Raw genomic sequence first — 18,089 nt, 5'->3', positions numbered from 1 at the left:
TGGATCTAATGTGCTCGAAAAATAAGCACAGGGCTTGTATTGACCTGCTTGATCTTGTGTGAGAACAGATAATGCTGTACCTTCGCGTTCTGTAACGAAAAGTATAAAAGGCTTACTGTAGTTCGGTGTAGCTAGAACTGGAGCTTGACATAAGGCTTTCTTTAACTCATTAAAACTAAGTGTATGTTCAGATGTCCAAGGGAGGACAGTCGATACGGCTGCCTCCTGTGTCGTTAACTGTATCAGTGGCTTGGCTAGGAATGCATACTGGGGAATCCATTGTCTACAATAAGAAGTAAGGCCGATAAAGGCACGTACCTCCTTCTGGGTTCTGGGCTGGGGAAGACTCGCTATTAACTGGATACGGTCGGGTGTCAACTGCCTACCCCTCTTGGACAGCAAGTGTCCTAAGTATACCACTTGCTGGACACAGAATTGAAGCTTCGAAGGTGACACCTTGTGCCCCATCTCGGCTAGAAAATACAGAACTGTAAGTGATGCACGCTCGCAATCACGTTCAGAACGGGCTGTGACCAGTAGATCATCGACATACTGGAGCAGGGCAGTGTCAGGTGGCATGTGAATATTGTCTAGTTGTCTCTTGAGTGCTTGACTGTAAATACTAGGGCTTTCTGTGAAACCTTGAGGAGCGCGTGTAAACATATAGCTCCTTCCATTTAAACAAAATCCGAAAAGAAACTGGCTGTCTGGATGAATTGGAACACTAAAAAATGCATTCTTGAGGTCAATAACAGTGAAAAACATGGCTTCGGAATCAATAGCAGTTAACAGGGAAGAAATGTCTGGGACAACTGGGTACTGAGGAATAATACATTTATTAAGCTCTCGTAAATCAATCACTAATCGATATACTGGGGGTGCATTTGGATCAGTACGTTTCATGACTGGAATGATCGGAGAATTGCATACATTGGAGTCAGTTTCTACAACTACTCCTTGAGCCATGAGCTCGTCAATAATTTTGGATAAGGCTGCTACAGCCTCAGGTGGCAATCTGTACTGCCTGATTCGTGGTAACACTACACCTGGTTTGAGAGTCACACGATGGGGTGTGATTTGCATGTAACCTACATCAGTTGGACCTTGCGCCCATAAATGCTGCGGAACATTAGACAATCTTGAATCAAAATCTCGTAATACATAGTGACCCTTAAAGTCACGTAGGAACAGACGTATTCCCTCTGGGGAACAGCAAATAACTGCACCTAATTCTTTCAGTGTCTTAATGCCTAATAGATTTTCTGGACATGACTTAGTAAGTAACAGATCAGTAGTACGGGACAATGGACCTACTTCTAGAGTAACTGGCTTTGAAATCTCATTAACTATTGGTTTTCCTGAAAATCCAAGGGAAACATTTCTTGAGCCTGAGAGCGGAGCCCCTGGAACTTCGGCGTGACTAATTGTGGTCCTACTTGCCCCTGTATCGATCAAAAACTTTCTGTCTTTCCCTAATACTTGACTATGAACATAGGGACCTTCTTGGTCTACAGGTATCTCGATGAGAGGCAAGCCTACCTCCCTCTCTAGGCTGTTTCATGAATATGACTGGTACTCTGGATACTCGGACTGTGCATACTGGTACATCTGCGATGTAACGTGCTGTGTTGCAGCAATAGGCTGCGGTACTGTAACTGTCTGTGGTGCATTCTGTGACTGAGGAGTCTGTGAAACTTGTTCTTGTCTCGGCGGACGTGGTCTTTCTTTAGTCTTACCAGTAGCTATGTTGTGTTTCAGAACTGCACACTCGTTTATAAAATGACCTGGAGGTTTACAATAATTGCAGTTCCCTTTAACAGGAGCCGCAGGATGACTGGCTTGATTCGGACCCCTCTTCTGACTGTCTTGAGGAATAGATTGTGCAACTAGCACTTTCATTTTCGTGTCTTTCATACGTTTTCTTTCGTGTTCTTGCTCTTCTCTGATTCTATTCTGGTGATACTGGAGCATCTGGAGCATCTGGGACGGAGTATTTGCTTGCCAGGTGCTTTCGACTTTTAAAACTCGGTTTTTAATTTGTGGACTTGAATTCTCGACTAATTTGGTAACGAAAAGGTGAGGGTATGACTCACTACTTGTCTTGAGACCACTGTTAATACTGAAACATTTCTCAAATCTAGAATAAAAATCACTAATATCCTCATCTTGTTTCTGTTTACAGGCTGAGATTGCATCCCAGTCTTCTTTCCTAGTTGTCAATAATCTGGGTAAAACTTGAATCAATAATTCTGGTAATTCTTTACATTTATCTCCAAGACCGGTACCTGGTACTCGTGCCTTGTCTTCAGCTTCTAGAGCTGCCCAATCGATCTTTTTCTCTCCCACCTCCCATTCTTTTTCCTTTAACTTTTCATACACCCCTGCAGGTAGCAGGACCTTTAACATTTTAATGATATCTGGATAAGTGTATTCTCCCATACGGAGCATGTCTTTTAATTCTCGATGGAACCCCGCTGGATCTCTGTCATGGCAGGGGATTAATTTCTTCATTTCAAGAAGTTCCATCTTTGAAATCGGAGTGTATACAAACACTCGTTGCATTACGCCACCCGCCCCTTGGACTGGGTGGACTTCTCGTAGCGGATTCTGTCTGTCTATGTAGAATGATTTACTTTCTGGGGGTGAGACATGAACAAAATGCGGGTTCAGGAACGTTCTATACTTGTGGCGCTGTTCTAGAATGACACTAATTAAATCGGTACCTAGACCTCTCCATCTGTACTGGAATAACTCGTTCAGGATATCATGTAACGGGCCTGGATCAGAATGTTGACCCTCATACAGAGTAATGAGGTACTGGATCATATACATACCCACCAGTCGTTGCTCGGCTGGGGGCAGTTTCAGAAACATTTGTGCCACTATTTCGTCTGGAAAAGTGGTAGAATCAGTAATCCATCGGACTGCTGATCGGGCTAGTTCTTGTTCGTGCATGGTACTTAATTCGCTATATCCGACTCGTGATTTCAGAATGTGATCGGTAGCTTGAAATACTTGTTCTAGGGAACCTTGTTCTGGTGCTGGATGATGAAAAATAGACTTGGGTTCTAGACGTAAATGGCGATCTGGAAATCTGGATTTTCCTACATACGCTATTCTGGCGGGATTCTCGTTCTCTTCCTCTTCAGGATCAGAGATACTTTCTTTCTCGCTTACTTGTGCTGCTTTACGCTGTTCGTGTAACCTTATTATTTCCTTACGAATTTTCTTGTACATACTTTCCATGGCACTAATGGTCTTGTGCTTACCCTCGGCTATATTATCACTCCACCTTGTTAGGATTCTCATTTCGGCGGGATCTTTAGACGGGTAATCTTGTTCTCTTATTAGACAATTGATCAGGAACTTTAATATCATGAGCTGAATCTCGGCTTTCCTTTGAGACATAATTTCGCCAATACTTTCTGGATCATCCCCTGTACGGATGAAACGATATATTCTGTCTAGATCTTCTTTCATATTTGGTAAGGTGACTAGATACTCGGTCACCCTTCTTACGCGTACGGAATATAAAACCATATTGTATTCGCCTGGGACTGTGTCATAGACACATTCGGCAAGGGCTTGTCTGATTTCTGTAACAGACTTATTACTTTTTGGAGTACGCTGTGATGCTTGAGCATGTAATTCGAGTGCTGATAAACGCTTGTGTGGCGGCGGGGTTTGAGGAGGACCTCCTCCTGCGGCCCCTAGACTAGAATCGTCGACTGACATTCTTCGTGCTTGCAGGGTCGGTAATTGTAACGTGGGCTGAACTTGTATGGCAGGCTGACCCGGGGGTACCGTAACAGGTACTCCGGTGTCTGGAGGAACGGGAAGTGCCTGATTTACAGGGACAGGTGGAGCGCGAACTGGATTTGCATATTCTGGAACTGTGTCGTCCAAATAGGACGAAATAAAAATATCAGCTGCGGTCGGTTTGTGACGTAGCTTGGTCGGAACTAATGGTGGCGGGAAATTACTAGATGCCTCTGGGGTCGCTTTTGGCAAGCCTTCGGCAAGGAGAGGATACATACCCTTAATAAGGGCATGCCTCTGTCTGTCTGACTGTTCGGCTTTGACTTGTTCACCTATCTCGATTAATTCTCTTTCTTGAGCTCGTTCTTGGGATTCTCTACTTAACTCTGACTTTCTGACTTCCTTTTCCGTTCTTCTATGCGCTTCCTTACGCCATAACTCGATGGCATCTTTCTGTGACTGTCTGGCTTTCTTTTTCCATAATGCTTCTTCTACTCGCATGATACATTCGGCATCCCATGTACCCGATACGGGCCATCTATACTTTTCTTCTAACTGTTTGGTATACTCTACCCATAAATCTAGATACAATATGGCGCTTATGCCATGTTTCTGATACATAAAGTGACCTGGACTGTCCCTAGGCGGAACAGGAACTGCTGCTTCCAGCAGACCCTTTCTAGTTTTTAACTGACGTAACTTGGAAAAGAGCGGCATTCTAAACTTGAATCGGAACACAATACAATACACGAAAAACAATAACAATTGGGAAAACAATTCAGGCATACCACGACATTGAAAATACATTGAACAACATTATAAATAACAGCTCGAACAGAATATTACCTGAAAAAACTGAAAACAGAAACAGAACAGAATTCTCGAGAACGGAACAGACTAGAGTTACTGGATGCACTGCTGTAACAGTACGGAACATACCGGTCCCATAAAGGAACGCATCAAGACCCGTATCCACCTAGGTGAACACTTCGTTTGTGGGCTTGGGTACCACCAACCCACGGACCAGGAGTCAATTTAGACTGACCCTGTCTAGACACTACCCCAGCAATGGTACTCACCGGGCAGCACGGAACGGAAGGCCTCGGACGGGACTGGACTACGACGACGAACTTCGGACTTCGGACTTCAGTTACGGGTGGACCTCCGGATACCTCGGACCTTGGACTCTCGGCTTGGGCTCTGGTCGGGACTCGCCGCGTTCCTCCACCGTCTCGTTCGGATGCTGGACCGCCTCCTCCGTCTCCTCCGTGGGCCTGAGGGATACTTGAAGCAGAAATATCTGCACTTGGCCGGTATGGTTCCGTCACGGCTGCAGAGGGTCAGGGGGTCGGCGTGGCTTCACCGACGCGTGGGGAAAGGGCAAGTCCCTATTCGGGCGCCATTATGTGGTAAATAAATAAATAATACCCTATTTTTGACTAGACTTATAGCATAACAGATAGCTCAATAAATAAGAGTCAAGATTCGAGGTAGTAGGAGTTTCTGCAGGTTTATTACAGCATAAGGACAGGATCAGGACAACCTGCATAGGAACAGGGAAAAAAGAGGCCCAGCAGGACAACTGGGGCCCAGCAGCTGCCGGGGCTTGATCTGGGATGAGCGCGCTAACATTTAATAACAAAACATTGACTTATATACATAGCGCAAACACATAGCATTACATTGCAGTAGGCGTAACAGTGGGTGGAGTAGAAGGCGTGACGCGTAGCAGTCGCGAGAGATAAGAATAAAAAGAGGTGTAACTGGGAGTATACATAGACATGTGATGTAAAACGTAACAGAATATGTCATGAATGGGCGGAAACATTGGAGGGGGCTTCCTAAGGAGCCGGGACCTCTAACCTAATGGTGCGCGAAAACTAGCAATGACGTGTTACTATGAGAAGCTGGGGGCTACGAACTCTGTGCTAGGAGCAGAGACTAGAGTCTGGAGGGTCGGAGCGACATGTACCTAAACCCTATCTGGTATCTAATGTTTAGGGAACATGTTGATATAAACTAGAAGTCATGAGGGGAGAGGCTAACTTGATTCTAAGACTGGACCATGCATTATTCTACATGTAGTGCGTGAAGAATATTAAATGACCATTAAATACAGTATTTCTCTAACGTGAAGACGAGAAGGCTAGACAATGACGGAAACTATTGATGCAGTTCAGTAGCTTAGGAATGCAGAGGAGGAGGACTGAACTGATAGCAGGAACTATAACATACTTTTGGCAGACTCAGAGGCAGAGCCGGGCTGCACCGGGCACTGCGAGGCAGGAAGTAAGTGAAGGGTCGAGGATACAGGTGGGGGCTGTATCGCTCCTTAGCGAGGCTTTCAGGAGACAGGAGCTGAATCTGTGGTCCGGGCCCTTTTGAGGCCTGGAAACGGAGACTTTATAATTGAATAACGTGCACACTGAGAAACGTGGCAACATTACTTACATAGGCCTGATATTCGTAGTATTCACGAGGACTGGAAAATAGCATACTAGAGGTGGACACAACTGTAATTGCGTCTTTAATCGGACATGGGGAATAACATATGCATATTGATCATGCACACATAACATATGATGGATGAGACGTAGGGACACAGAACATGGCAAAATTTACTTTTCCACAGATGAAAGAGGGCTGTGACAGATAAGGATGAGGATGATGGCAGTGGGTGATGAAAGGGGGCTGTGACAGATAAGGATGAGGGTGATGGCAGTGGGTAATGAAAGAGGGATGTGACAGATAAGGATGAGGGTGGTGGCAGTGGGTGATGAAAGAGGGATGTGACAGATAAGGATGAGGGCGATGGCAGTGGGTGATGAAAGAGGGCTGTGACAGATAAGGGTGAGGGTGATGGCAGTGGGGGATGAAAGAGGGCTGTGACAGATAAGGATGAGGGTGATGGCAGTGGGTGTGTTGAAAGAGGGCTGTGACAGATAAGGATGAGGGTGATGGCAGTGGGTGATGAAAGAGGGCTGTGACAGATAAGGATGAGGGTGATGGCAGTGAGTGTGAAGAAAGAGGGCTGTGACAGATGAGGATGATGGTGATGGCAGTGGGTGATGAAAGAGGGCTGTGACAGATAAGGATGAGGGTGATGGCAGTGAGTGTGAAGAAAGAGGGCTGTGACAGATGAGGATGAGGGTGATGGCAGTGGGTGATGAAAGAGGGCTGTGACAGATAAGGATGAGGGTGATGGCAGTGAGTGTGAAGAAAGAGGGCTGTGACAGATAAGGATGAGGATGATGGTAGTGGGTGATGAAAGAGGGCTGTGACAGATAAGGATGAGGGTGATGGCAGTGGGTGATGAAAGAGGGCTGTGACAGATGAGGATGAGGGTGATGGCAGTGGGTGATGAAAGAGGGCTGTGACAGATAAGGATGAGGGTGATGGTAGTGGGTGATGAAAGAGGGCTGTGACAGATAAGGATGAGGATGATGGCAGTGGGTGTGATGAAAGAGGGCTGTGACAGATAAGGATGCGGGTGATGGCAGAGGGTAATGAAAGAGGGCTGTGACAGATAAGGATGAGGGTGATGGTAGTGGGTGTGATGAAAGAGGGCTGTGACAGATAAGGATGAGGGTGATGGCAGTGGGTGATGAAAGAGGGCTGTGACAGATAAGGATGAGGGTGATGGCAGTGGGTAATGAAAGAGGGCTGTGACAGATAAGGATGAGGGTGATGGCAGTGGGTGTGATGAAAGAGGGCTGTGACAGATAAGGATGCGGGTGATGGCAGAGGGTAATGAAAGAGGGCTGTGACAGATAAGGATGAGGGTGATGGCAGAGGGTAATGAAAGAGGGCTGTGACAGATAAGGATGCGGGTGATGGCAGAGGGTAATGAAAGAGGGCTGTGACAGATAAGGATGAGGGTGATGGCAGAGGGTGATGAAAGAGGGCTGTGACAGATAAGGATGCGGGTGATGGCAGTGGGTAATGAAAGAGGGCTTTGACAGATAAGGATGAGGGTGATGGCAGTGGGTGTGATGAAAGAGGGCTGTGACAGATAAGGATGCGGGTGATGGCAGAGGGTAATGAAAGAGGGCTGTGACAGATAAGGATGAGGGTGATGGTAGTGGGTGATGAAAGAGGGCTGTGACAGATAAGGGTGAGGGTGGTGGCAGTGGGTGATAAAAGAGGGCTGTGACAGATAAGGATGAGGGTGATGGCAGAGGGTGATGAAAGAGGGCTGTGACAGATGAGGATGAGGGTGATGGCAGTGGGTGTGATGAAAGAGGGCTGTGACAGATAAGGATGAGGGTGATGGCAGTGGGTGATGAAAGAGGGCTGTTACTGATAAGGATGCGGGTGATGGCAGAGGGTAATGAAAGAGGGCTGTGACAGATAAGGATGAGGGTGATGGTAGTGGGTGATGAAAGAGGGCTGTGACAGATGAGGATGAGGGTGATGGCAGTGGGTGATGGAAGAGGGCTGTGACAGATAAGGATAAGGGTGATGGCAGTGGGTGATGGAAGAGGGCTGTGACAGATAAGGGTGAGGGTGATGGCTGTGGGTGATGAAAGAGGGCTGTGACAGATAAGGATGAGGGTGATGTTAGTGGGTGATGAAAGAGGGCTGTGACAGATAAGGATGAGGATGATGGCAGTGGGTGATGAAAGAGGGCTGTGACAGATAAGGATGAGGGTGATGGCAGTGGGTAATGAAAGAGGGATGTGACAGATAAGGATGAGGGTGGTGGCAGTGGGTGATGAAAGAGGGATGTGACAGATAAGGATGAGGGCGATGGCAGTGGGTGATGAAAGAGGGCTGTGACAGATAAGGGTGAGGGTGATGGCAGTGGGGGATGAAAGAGGGCTGTGACAGATAAGGATGAGGGTGATGGCAGTGGGTGTGTTGAAAGAGGGCTGTGACAGATAAGGATGAGGGTGATGGCAGTGGGTGTGATGAAAGAGGGCTGTGACAGATAAGGATGAGGATGATGGCAGTGGGTGTGATGAAAGAGGGCTGTGACAGATAAGGATGCGGGTGATGGCAGAGGGTAATGAAAGAGGGCTGTGACAGATAAGGATGAGGGTGATGGTAGTGGGTGTGATGAAAGAGGGCTGTGACAGATAAGGATGAGGGTGATGGCAGTGGGTGATGAAAGAGGGCTGTGACAGATAAGGATGAGGGTGATGGCAGTGGGTAATGAAAGAGGGCTGTGACAGATAAGGATGAGGGTGATGGCAGTGGGTAATGAAAGAGGGCTGTGACAGATAAGGATGAGGGTGATGGCAGTGGGTGTGATGAAAGAGGGCTGTGACAGATAAGGATGCGGGTGATGGCAGAGGGTAATGAAAGAGGGCTGTGACAGATAAGGATGAGGATGATGGCAGTGGGTGTGATGAAACAGGGCTGTGACAGATAAGGATGAGGGTGATGGCAGTGGGTGTGATGAAAGAGGGCTGTGACAGATAAGGATGCGGGTGATGGCAGAGGGTAATGAAAGAGGGCTGTGACAGATAAGGATGAGGGTGATGGCAGAGGGTGATGAAAGAGGGCTGTGACAGATGAGGATGAGGATGATGGCAGTGGGTGATGAAAGAGGGCTGTGACAGATCAGGATGAGGGTGATGGCAGTGAGTGTGATGAAAGAGGGCTGTGACAGATAAGGATGAGGGTGATGGCAGTGGGTGATGAAAGAGGGCTGTGACAGATAAGGGTGAGGGTGATGGTAGTGGGTGTGATGAAAGAGGGCTGTGACAGATAAGGATGAGGGTGATGGCAGTGGGTGTGATGAAAGAGGGCTGTGACAGATAAGGATGAGGGTGATGGCAGAGGGTAATGAAAGAGGGCTGTGACAGATAAGGATGAGGGTGATGGTAGTGGGTGATGAAAGAGGGCTGTGACAGATAAGGGTGAGGGTGGTGGCAGTGGGTGATAAAAGAGGGCTGTGACAGATAAGGATGAGGGTGATGGCAGAGGGTGATGAAAGAGGGCTGTGACAGATGAGGATGAGGGTGATGGCAGTGGGTGTGAAGAAAGAAGGCTGTGACAGATAAGGATGAGGGTGATGGCAGTGGGTGATGAAAGAGGGCTGTTACTGATAAGGATGCGGGTGATGGCAGAGGGTAATGAAAGAGGGCTGTGACAGATAAGGATGAGGGTGATGGTAGTGGGTGATGAAAGAGGGCTGTGACAGATGAGGATGAGGGTGATGGCAGTGGGTGATGGAAGAGGGCTGTGACAGATAAGGATAAGGGTGATGGCAGTGGGTGATGGAAGAGGGCTGTGACAGATAAGGGTGAGGGTGATGGCTGTGGGTGATGAAAGAGGGCTGTGACAGATAAGGATGAGGGTGATGGTAGTGGGTGATGAAAGAGGGCTGTGACAGATAAGGATGAGGATGATGGTAGTGGGTGATGAAAGAGGGCTGTGACAGATAAGGATTAGGGTGATGGCAGTGGGTGATGAAAGGGGGCTGTGACAGATAAGGATGAGGGTGATGGCAGTGGGTAATGAAAGAGGGATGTGACAGATAAGGATGAGGGTGGTGGCAGTGGGTGATGAAAGAGGGATGTGACAGATAAGGATGAGGGCGATGGCAGTGGGTGATGAAAGAGGGCTGTGACAGATAAGGGTGAGGGTGATGGCAGTGGGGGATGAAAGAGGGCTGTGACAGATAAGGATGAGGGTGATGGCAGTGGGTGTGTTGAAAGAGGGCTGTGACAGATAAGGATGAGGGTGATGGCAGTGGGTGATGAAAGAGGGCTGTGACAGATAAGGATGAGGGTGATGGCAGTGAGTGTGAAGAAAGAGGGCTGTGACAGATGAGGATGATGGTGATGGCAGTGGGTGATGAAAGAGGGCTGTGACAGATAAGGATGAGGGTGATGGCAGTGGGGGATGAAAGAGGGCTGTGACAGATAAGGATGAGGGTGATGGCAGAGGGTAATGAAAGAGGGCTGTGACAGATAAGGATGAGGGTGATGGCAGTGAGTGTGAAGAAAGAGGGCTGTGACAGATGAGGATGAGGGTGATGGCAGTGGGTGATGAAAGAGGGCTGTGACAGATAAGGATGAGGGTGATGGCAGTGAGTGTGAAGAAAGAGGGCTGTGACAGATAAGGATGAGGATGATGGTAGTGGGTGATGAAAGAGGGCTGTGACAGATAAGGATGAGGGTGATGGCAGTGGGTGATGAAAGAGGGCTGTGACAGATAAGGATGAGGGTGATGGCAGTGGGTGATGAAAGAGGGCTGTGACAGATAAGGATGAGGGTGATGGCAGTGAGTGTGAAGAAAGAGGGCTGTGACAGATGAGGATGAGGGTGATGGCAGTGGGTGATGAAAGAGGGCTGTGACAGATAAGGATGAGGGTGATGGCAGTGAGTGTGAAGAAAGAGGGCTGTGACAGATGAGGATGAGGGTGATGGCAGTGGGTGATGAAAGAGGGCTGTGACAGATAAGGATGAGGGTGATGGTAGTGGGTGATGAAAGAGGGCTGTGACAGATAAGGATGAGGGTGATGGCAGTGGGTGATGAAAGAGGGCTGTGACAGATAAGGATGAGGGTGATGGCAGTGGGTGATGAAAGAGGGCTGTGACAGATAAGGATGAGGGTGATGGTAGTGGGTGATGAAAGAGGGCTGTGACAGATGAGGATGAGGGTGATGGCAGTGGGTGATGGAAGAGGGCTGTGACAGATAAGGATAAGGGTGATGGCAGTGGGTGATGGAAGAGGGCTGTGACAGATAAGGGTGAGGGTGATGGCTGTGGGTGATGAAAGAGGGCTGTGACAGATAAGGATGAGGGTGATGGGAGTGGGTGATGAAAGAGGGCTGTGACAGATAAGGATGAGGGTGATGGCAGTGGGTGATGGAAGAGGGCTGTGACAGATAAGGGTGAGGGTGATGGCTGTGGGTGATGAAAGAGGGCTGTGACAGATAAGGATGAGGGTGATGGCAGTGGGTGATGAAAGAGGGCTGTGACAGATAAGGATGAGGGTGATGGCAGTGGGTGATGAAAGAGGGCTGTGACAGATAAGGGTGAGGGTGATGGCTGTGGGTGATGAAAGAGGGCTGTGACAGATAAGGGTGAGGGTGATGGTAGTGGGTGATGAGAGGGGGCTGTGACAGAGAAGCATGAGGGTGATGGCAGTGGGTGATGAAAGAGGGCTGTGACAGATAAGGGTGAGGGTGGTGGCAGTGGGTGATGAAAGAGGGGTGGGACGGATACGGATGAGGGTGATGGCAGTGGGTGATGAAAGAGGGCCGTGACAGATAGGTCAAGCTGCTCCACATGAAATGCTATAAGAATTCAGCAGCCAGTATTCCAAAAAGAAGGTGTCAGAAGCATTTTACTCATATCCTGACCACAGAATGTCAGCTCTCGAGTTGCTCATTAGAGCTCTGTGTCGAAGCTGCAGAGGATCACTTGGGAGTCAAGAGACAGACAGACAGACAGACAGACAGACTGACGCTGGTGCTGGAAATACACGACAGAGAGGGCCTTGGGAGTCTGACACAGGTTTCTTGAGTAAATGGCTGACTTCACTAATGTCTGCAAACCTGACTCTGCTGTCAACTGTAGAATGAGCGGATATTCATTGGGATATTTGATCCAAACAGTGCAATGTACATCACGAGACAGATAAACAGCACTGCATTGAAATGCATGTGAATGTGTAATGAGTAATCTTTAAGCACGTGTGCAAACAATAACACAACTTTATATTATGTGAATGTGTAAAGCGCACTATCCCCGCAAGGGTTTCTTGGCGCTGCCTCCAGCCCCTCTTACCTTGTACTTTTGCTCCGCATCCTTCACGGGGGTCACACGGTGCAATTTGTGTCCCCGGGACTGCCAACAGTCCAAGCACAGGAGTTCATCATCGGTTTCACAAAAGAGCTGCAGCCGCTCCCCGTGCGCCTCACAGAGGCCTCCTGGCACTATCTGCAGCTCCCTCACCATCTCCACCATGTTTGCGAGTCTCTTATTCGGCTTCATTTCCTTTTCTGGGTCAAAGCGCTGCTTACACTCCGGGCAGGCTTTCTCCAGGTCCTCTTTACCCTTAAATGTGTTAAAGCAGGAGAGGCAGAAGTTGTGTCCGCAGTCCAAGGTCACGGGGTCAGCGTACAGCTCCCTGCAGATGGAGCAGGTGGCCTCTTCCTGGAGCCTGGCCCTGGGGTCCGCAGCCGTCATGTCTGAAACAAGCTTATATTACTCCTAGAATGTATCACAGCCAGATAAACTACAGCCAGCACTTTGATATAGGGAACAATAGGATACATTTTGTACAAACACACACAGAGTTTCACGTTAAAAGCAGCTTTAAGAATCAGTAGAAATACAGGCCCAGGCCTCTGCACTGGAAATAGGCCAGAAAATAGCATGTTACAAGGGACAATGGAGCCGATTTATGAGTTCTGGCGCATCTCTGCAAATCAGCAGGGATGCGCCAGAACTGATGCGTCACGCAATTCCCTCCTTGCGGCACCACAGATGCGCCGCATTTACAATGCGGCGCACCATGGTGCAAGGAAGGGCAGATGCGTGACGCATCTTGTGGTGTACGGGCGGCGCATTGCTGGAGTAGCGTCGCAAGCGCGATGCAGCTCCAGCAAGGCTCGGGGGTGCCCCATCTTTGCAATGCTGTGTCAAGACCTACGCCTGCTTCAAGCAGGCGCAGGGTTTTGACGCAGCATTGGCCTGAAAGTGACTGAGTGAAATCTTATAGATTTCACTCAGCCACTTTTGCGAGGCGGACATGCCCCGGAACACCCATCCTGCACCGGAACGCCCACAAGCGGCGCAGGGCTTTACAACGTGACGCATCTGCCCAGATGCGTCAACGTCGATGTGAAAACGTCATAACAGCGCCTGCCGTAAGAGCACTTTGCATGTCTACCGCACAGAAAGTTAATGACATACATAGTAGGCGTACGTCAAACCACAAGCAAAATGTGGTTGGAGGCGAAAAGACTATCACGAACACAGGTGTTGTGAGAAAAACAGTTGAAATAAACTTGTTTATCGTACGACTGCCACGGCCTGCTCTGATCAAGCATTTTGCAGCGTTAACATGGGGGTGTGGAAAATAAAACTAAATCAACCCCCACTCCTAATTACAAGGCACACATTAGTGCGTGAAAACAACACTTGTTTTCACGCGGTAATGTTAAATGCCGCCGGCTGTTACAGGAGTACTATCACATATGTATTCAAATTATTAATTACGCAGTTACACTGTGGAAAACTCTGGCGATAGCCAGCGAAAGTCAAATGTACGATGTTCGGGGCATATTAACAACAACTCTAGATTCACCAGGCGTCCCCGTTTTGCCAGGACGGTTTCCCTTTTTTTAACCAGCTATCCCAGCAAATTTCATGAAATATTGCTCATGTTCCCATTTTTAGAGAGGGTCGACTGAAAACGGGAAGAAATCTTTTTTATGTTTTACAAAGCAGTTAAAGTTACCTGTTGTTTCCACAATGCAATGTAATTGACAGGCAACGTGCACGGTTTAAAAATTACATTTTATTTATGTTCTTACTGCCTCTTCTGTAATTCTCTGCTAACGAGCACTCTCATCACTAGAAGTAAAATCATAGTCCTTCTTCTATTTTTCTGAAATGTCCCGGTTTTTGGCTTTAAAAATCTGCTTACCCTAAACAACTAGCGATAATTATCACTATGTTGGTTTAGTTCCGATATTTTTTTCGTCGCGCTGGGCGATTTTTATCGCTTAGGAATCTTGCTATTATCAAGGTTTACTTCCTAAGCCTGTGATTCACAAACTGTGCACCGCGGCTCCTCAGTACGCCGTAATGAGGTGCCAAGGGCGCGGCGCACACTAGGCTAACCAACCGTCCGTGAATTCCACGGACGTCCCTATCCTGTTAGGTGTAATTGTATCCATCTCATAGAGCTGCGCGCTGCTCCCCTGTGAGAGGCCTCACCCCCGCTGCTGGAACGGCCTCGGATTTCACTCCTCCAGGAGCACAGGAGCAGCCCCTACCACCCATTGAAATTCTCTATGGAGCTCATTGCCACTTACTGAATGAGAATATGGCAGTCAAGGTTGTTCAAGCACATAGCGCTCCTCCTGCCTCAACGAACAGAAGGCATTGTGTTAGATAAAAAAAGTAAAACGCCCACAATGCAATGTTAGAAAACACTTCCTTTAAAGAAGGCTATGAAAGAAGTTAAAAAAACAGATTAACGTTCTTTCATTCTTTCATCATTTTTGAACAGCAGTATTTTCAATATTATATTCAACAATGCCATGGTTACTGCTTTTGTACTTAAAGGCGCTAGCACCCATTGACAAAGCCAATAGTCTTTGCTTGTTGTTGGTGTAAAGATACTTGCTGTTCTATATATCTGCATGCAATGACAGATACAACATAACACCAGTCGAGCACAACACTATGCTAAACGCATATTTGTAGCTTAGGTGTTTTAAACTGCCCTCGGAATTACATCCAACACCCCCTTTGAAGAGACCCCTCCATTTTTATTAACACTGCTTAAAGCCCTGGAAACAACACCATTTTACAGTAACCTCACATCCTCTTACTGTACATCATGTGTGACTGATAACTTCTACGTTTTCCGTCTACCTATGTACGGAGGCATTGTGAACTCTCCCCCACCACTCCCCACCCCTTGCTGTAGTTTGTTCTTCATAGGCCTCTTCTCCCTACAACTCTGCAGACAAAGACTCACGTTATAAAGTACAAAGCTGGGTGAGTAAATAAGTATGAATGTCTAAATGACTGGATCGATTACTGAAAGGATGAATGGATGAATGAAAAGAGATAGGTTAGATAATCAAAGAAAAGATGGATGAATAAATGAATAAGTGAAAGTATAAATGAGAGAAAAGATAAATTCGTGGATGTATGGCTGGAAGGGTGCATAAATGGCTAAAAGGATGGATAGATGTGTTAAAGGATGGATGCATGAGTAAAAGGGCGCCTGATGGATCAGTGATTTAGTGGATGGATGTGTGAAAGGGTGATTTTAAAGATTAATTAGTAAGTGAAAGGGGGTAGATGTACAAAACCATGGATACATCAGTGAAGTAAAAGGGTGGATGGATAAGAGAGCAGATGGCTGGAACAGTGAACGGATGATTGGATGTGTGAATGAATGTGTCCCAATTACTTTAAGGAAGATAACAGGACATACATACCACCTACCCACCGTTAAAAAAATTGGTGGGGAGCCACTGTAAACTGCTGAATAGGTCAAGGAAACCACATATCAACAAAGTTTGTGAACCACTGTCCTAAGTGATAGAAATTGGTCCAAATACATAAATATTTTTGTAAAGTCATCAATATTCATGCATTACCGAGCTATTGGTCTTAGTCATGTTATCTACCTACCATTACATGACATAGCTAAGAACTGCTCAGGGGCAGCTATTAGGTTTTGGACATTTGCGACCTTAGCACAAATATGTTCAAAAGTGGGTAAAATGAGATAGCAATGTTAGGAACTGTTTCCAGTCAGTAACATCTTGCAACGCTAACTTTGCATGTCAATAGTAATAAATATCACAGCCAAACAAAGCGGGTCACAAGATGGTTGTTATCTGCTATTAGTTGTCGCTAACTGGTGTTAGCATCAGCTACGTACTAAAGAGATAATTTTATCTCCGCTTTCTTGGCTTTTAAAGCCAAAAAAGCAGAGTAAAACCCCCTTGATAATATGCCCCAAAGTTCTTTAACACACATCATTTACCTGCAATGTTTTGACACATCAGCATTAGTGAACTGACTCAGAGAAATGTTGCTGATTTCTTAAATTAATTTTTAAGAGGCTCCTTGTGACAGTGCAGCCAATCCTCCGTGGAAGTGCTCACATAAAACACGACACTGGTATGACCAGGATACTCAAAGAAATGACACAGTGATGAAAAAGTATTTTTATTTTTTATACTTACCTAAGAAATAGTAATAAAGAAAAACTTAAAATCTTTTAAAAACATGGTATCTGTGGAACAAAAGTAAAAATAAGGTTATAATGTCATTTCATAAAACAAAACAAAGTAGAAGTGAATGAAACAGAAAGTGAAAGAAAAGAAGACTGAGGGACAGAAAGAGACCGAGACAGAATATGTAGTATATAAATCAATAAATAAAAGAATTAATTGAAAGAAATAATAGCACTTAAAGAATGATTGTTTAAAGGAAAGTAAAGTGAGAGAGAAAATGAGAGTATGATCAGTGATAATACACGAAACAAACAGTCTGTAAAATAAACAGACTAAGAGTACCGAAATGTCTTAAAGAGATAGATCAAATAAAGGAAGAACACTAAGAGTAACAGAGTGAAAAAGGATGAATAACAGAAGATGAATGGAATAGAAACAGACAAGGAGTGTAAAAGAGAGAGATAAAGAGAAATGAAGTAGGGTAAGAGAACTAAACTATAGATTTTAGTTTGGAAATTGAGCATAATTAATGAAAGCAGAGTAAAGGAACAAATTGTAATGTACAGTAAGACAAAGAAATTAAGAATCAGGAAACAAAGGTGATACAGGGTCAATAAAGGTGAGTCAGCATAAAACAACATAAGTAACAAACTGAAGAGTTAGATAGACTGAATAGAATACCAACAGAAAAGATGTAAGAGAAACAGGATAGAAAATTAAAAAATGCAAAATGTGCATGAGTTAAAGAGAATAACCATGACTAAACACCACTTACAAAGGAAGAGGATGAAAGAAATAAGGATAAGAGAGAGGAACACGAAACTCTCAGATATGATTAGTTGTACTTACCTTATAAATGTAATATTTGTGGAAGACAATAAAAAAATCTGTTATAATATTTATTTCTAAATCCAATGTAACAAAATAATTTAGACAACATATTAAATGGTTTATTTTTGCTGTCCTCAAATAAATTGATTTTCACTGTAAACAGTGATTTCAATAGTAATCATCATGTAACAGCGGGGAAAAAAAACACAATCAAAATGATTGTGTTTAAAAAACCCGTACAAGATCTCTATACATAATATAAATACCAGGAAAAAAACATGTCTTAAATGTTTTTCTCTGATTCGCAATTTCTTGAGTAAGCACAGCACATACTCCACAGTTACAAACTAATTAAACTATACCAGTTACTTTTAAATACCTCTCAACAAATAACCGTGCAACTATGTTCTAAAAACATTTATCTCAAGTCAACATTTTGATATCTCATTCTTTTGCGCGTGGCCAAATAGTATGAGTTAATTCGTTATATTTTGAGTACCTCTCAACAAACTTCAGAGCAAGTATGTTCTAAAAACATTTATCTGAAGTCCACATTTTGATATCTCATTCTTTTCCGCGTGGCCAAATAGTATGAGTTAATTCCAACGTG

General features: G+C 45.7%; 1 protein-coding gene across 4 annotated transcripts in view; it reads right to left on the bottom strand.

Annotated features, from left to right (window-relative positions):
* LOC144826893 (GTPase IMAP family member 8-like) overlaps positions 1–18,089 on the bottom strand; it is a 258,208-nt gene that overhangs the window by 192,116 nt on the left and 48,003 nt on the right. For 2 of the 4 annotated variants that reach the window (XM_078685355.1, XM_078685354.1), the window contains exons 4-5: positions 16,658–16,707; positions 12,504–12,907 (exon numbers count right to left, since the gene is read on the bottom strand). In XM_078685355.1, the coding sequence (XP_078541481.1) occupies positions 12,504–12,905 (402 nt within the window). In that variant the 5' untranslated portion in view covers positions 12,906–12,907; positions 16,658–16,707. The remainder of the gene's footprint in view (positions 1–12,503; positions 12,908–16,657; positions 16,708–18,089) is intronic. The other 2 variants (XM_078685353.1, XM_078685352.1) reach the window with 1 other exon arrangement.

This window comes from Lissotriton helveticus, chromosome 4_1, assembly GCF_964261635.1.
Source record: "Lissotriton helveticus chromosome 4_1, aLisHel1.1, whole genome shotgun sequence".
Lineage (NCBI taxonomy): Eukaryota > Metazoa > Chordata > Amphibia > Caudata > Salamandridae > Lissotriton > Lissotriton helveticus.
The sequence above is the reverse complement of the archived record's forward strand: the minus strand, read 5'-3'. Positions and strand labels throughout refer to the sequence as shown.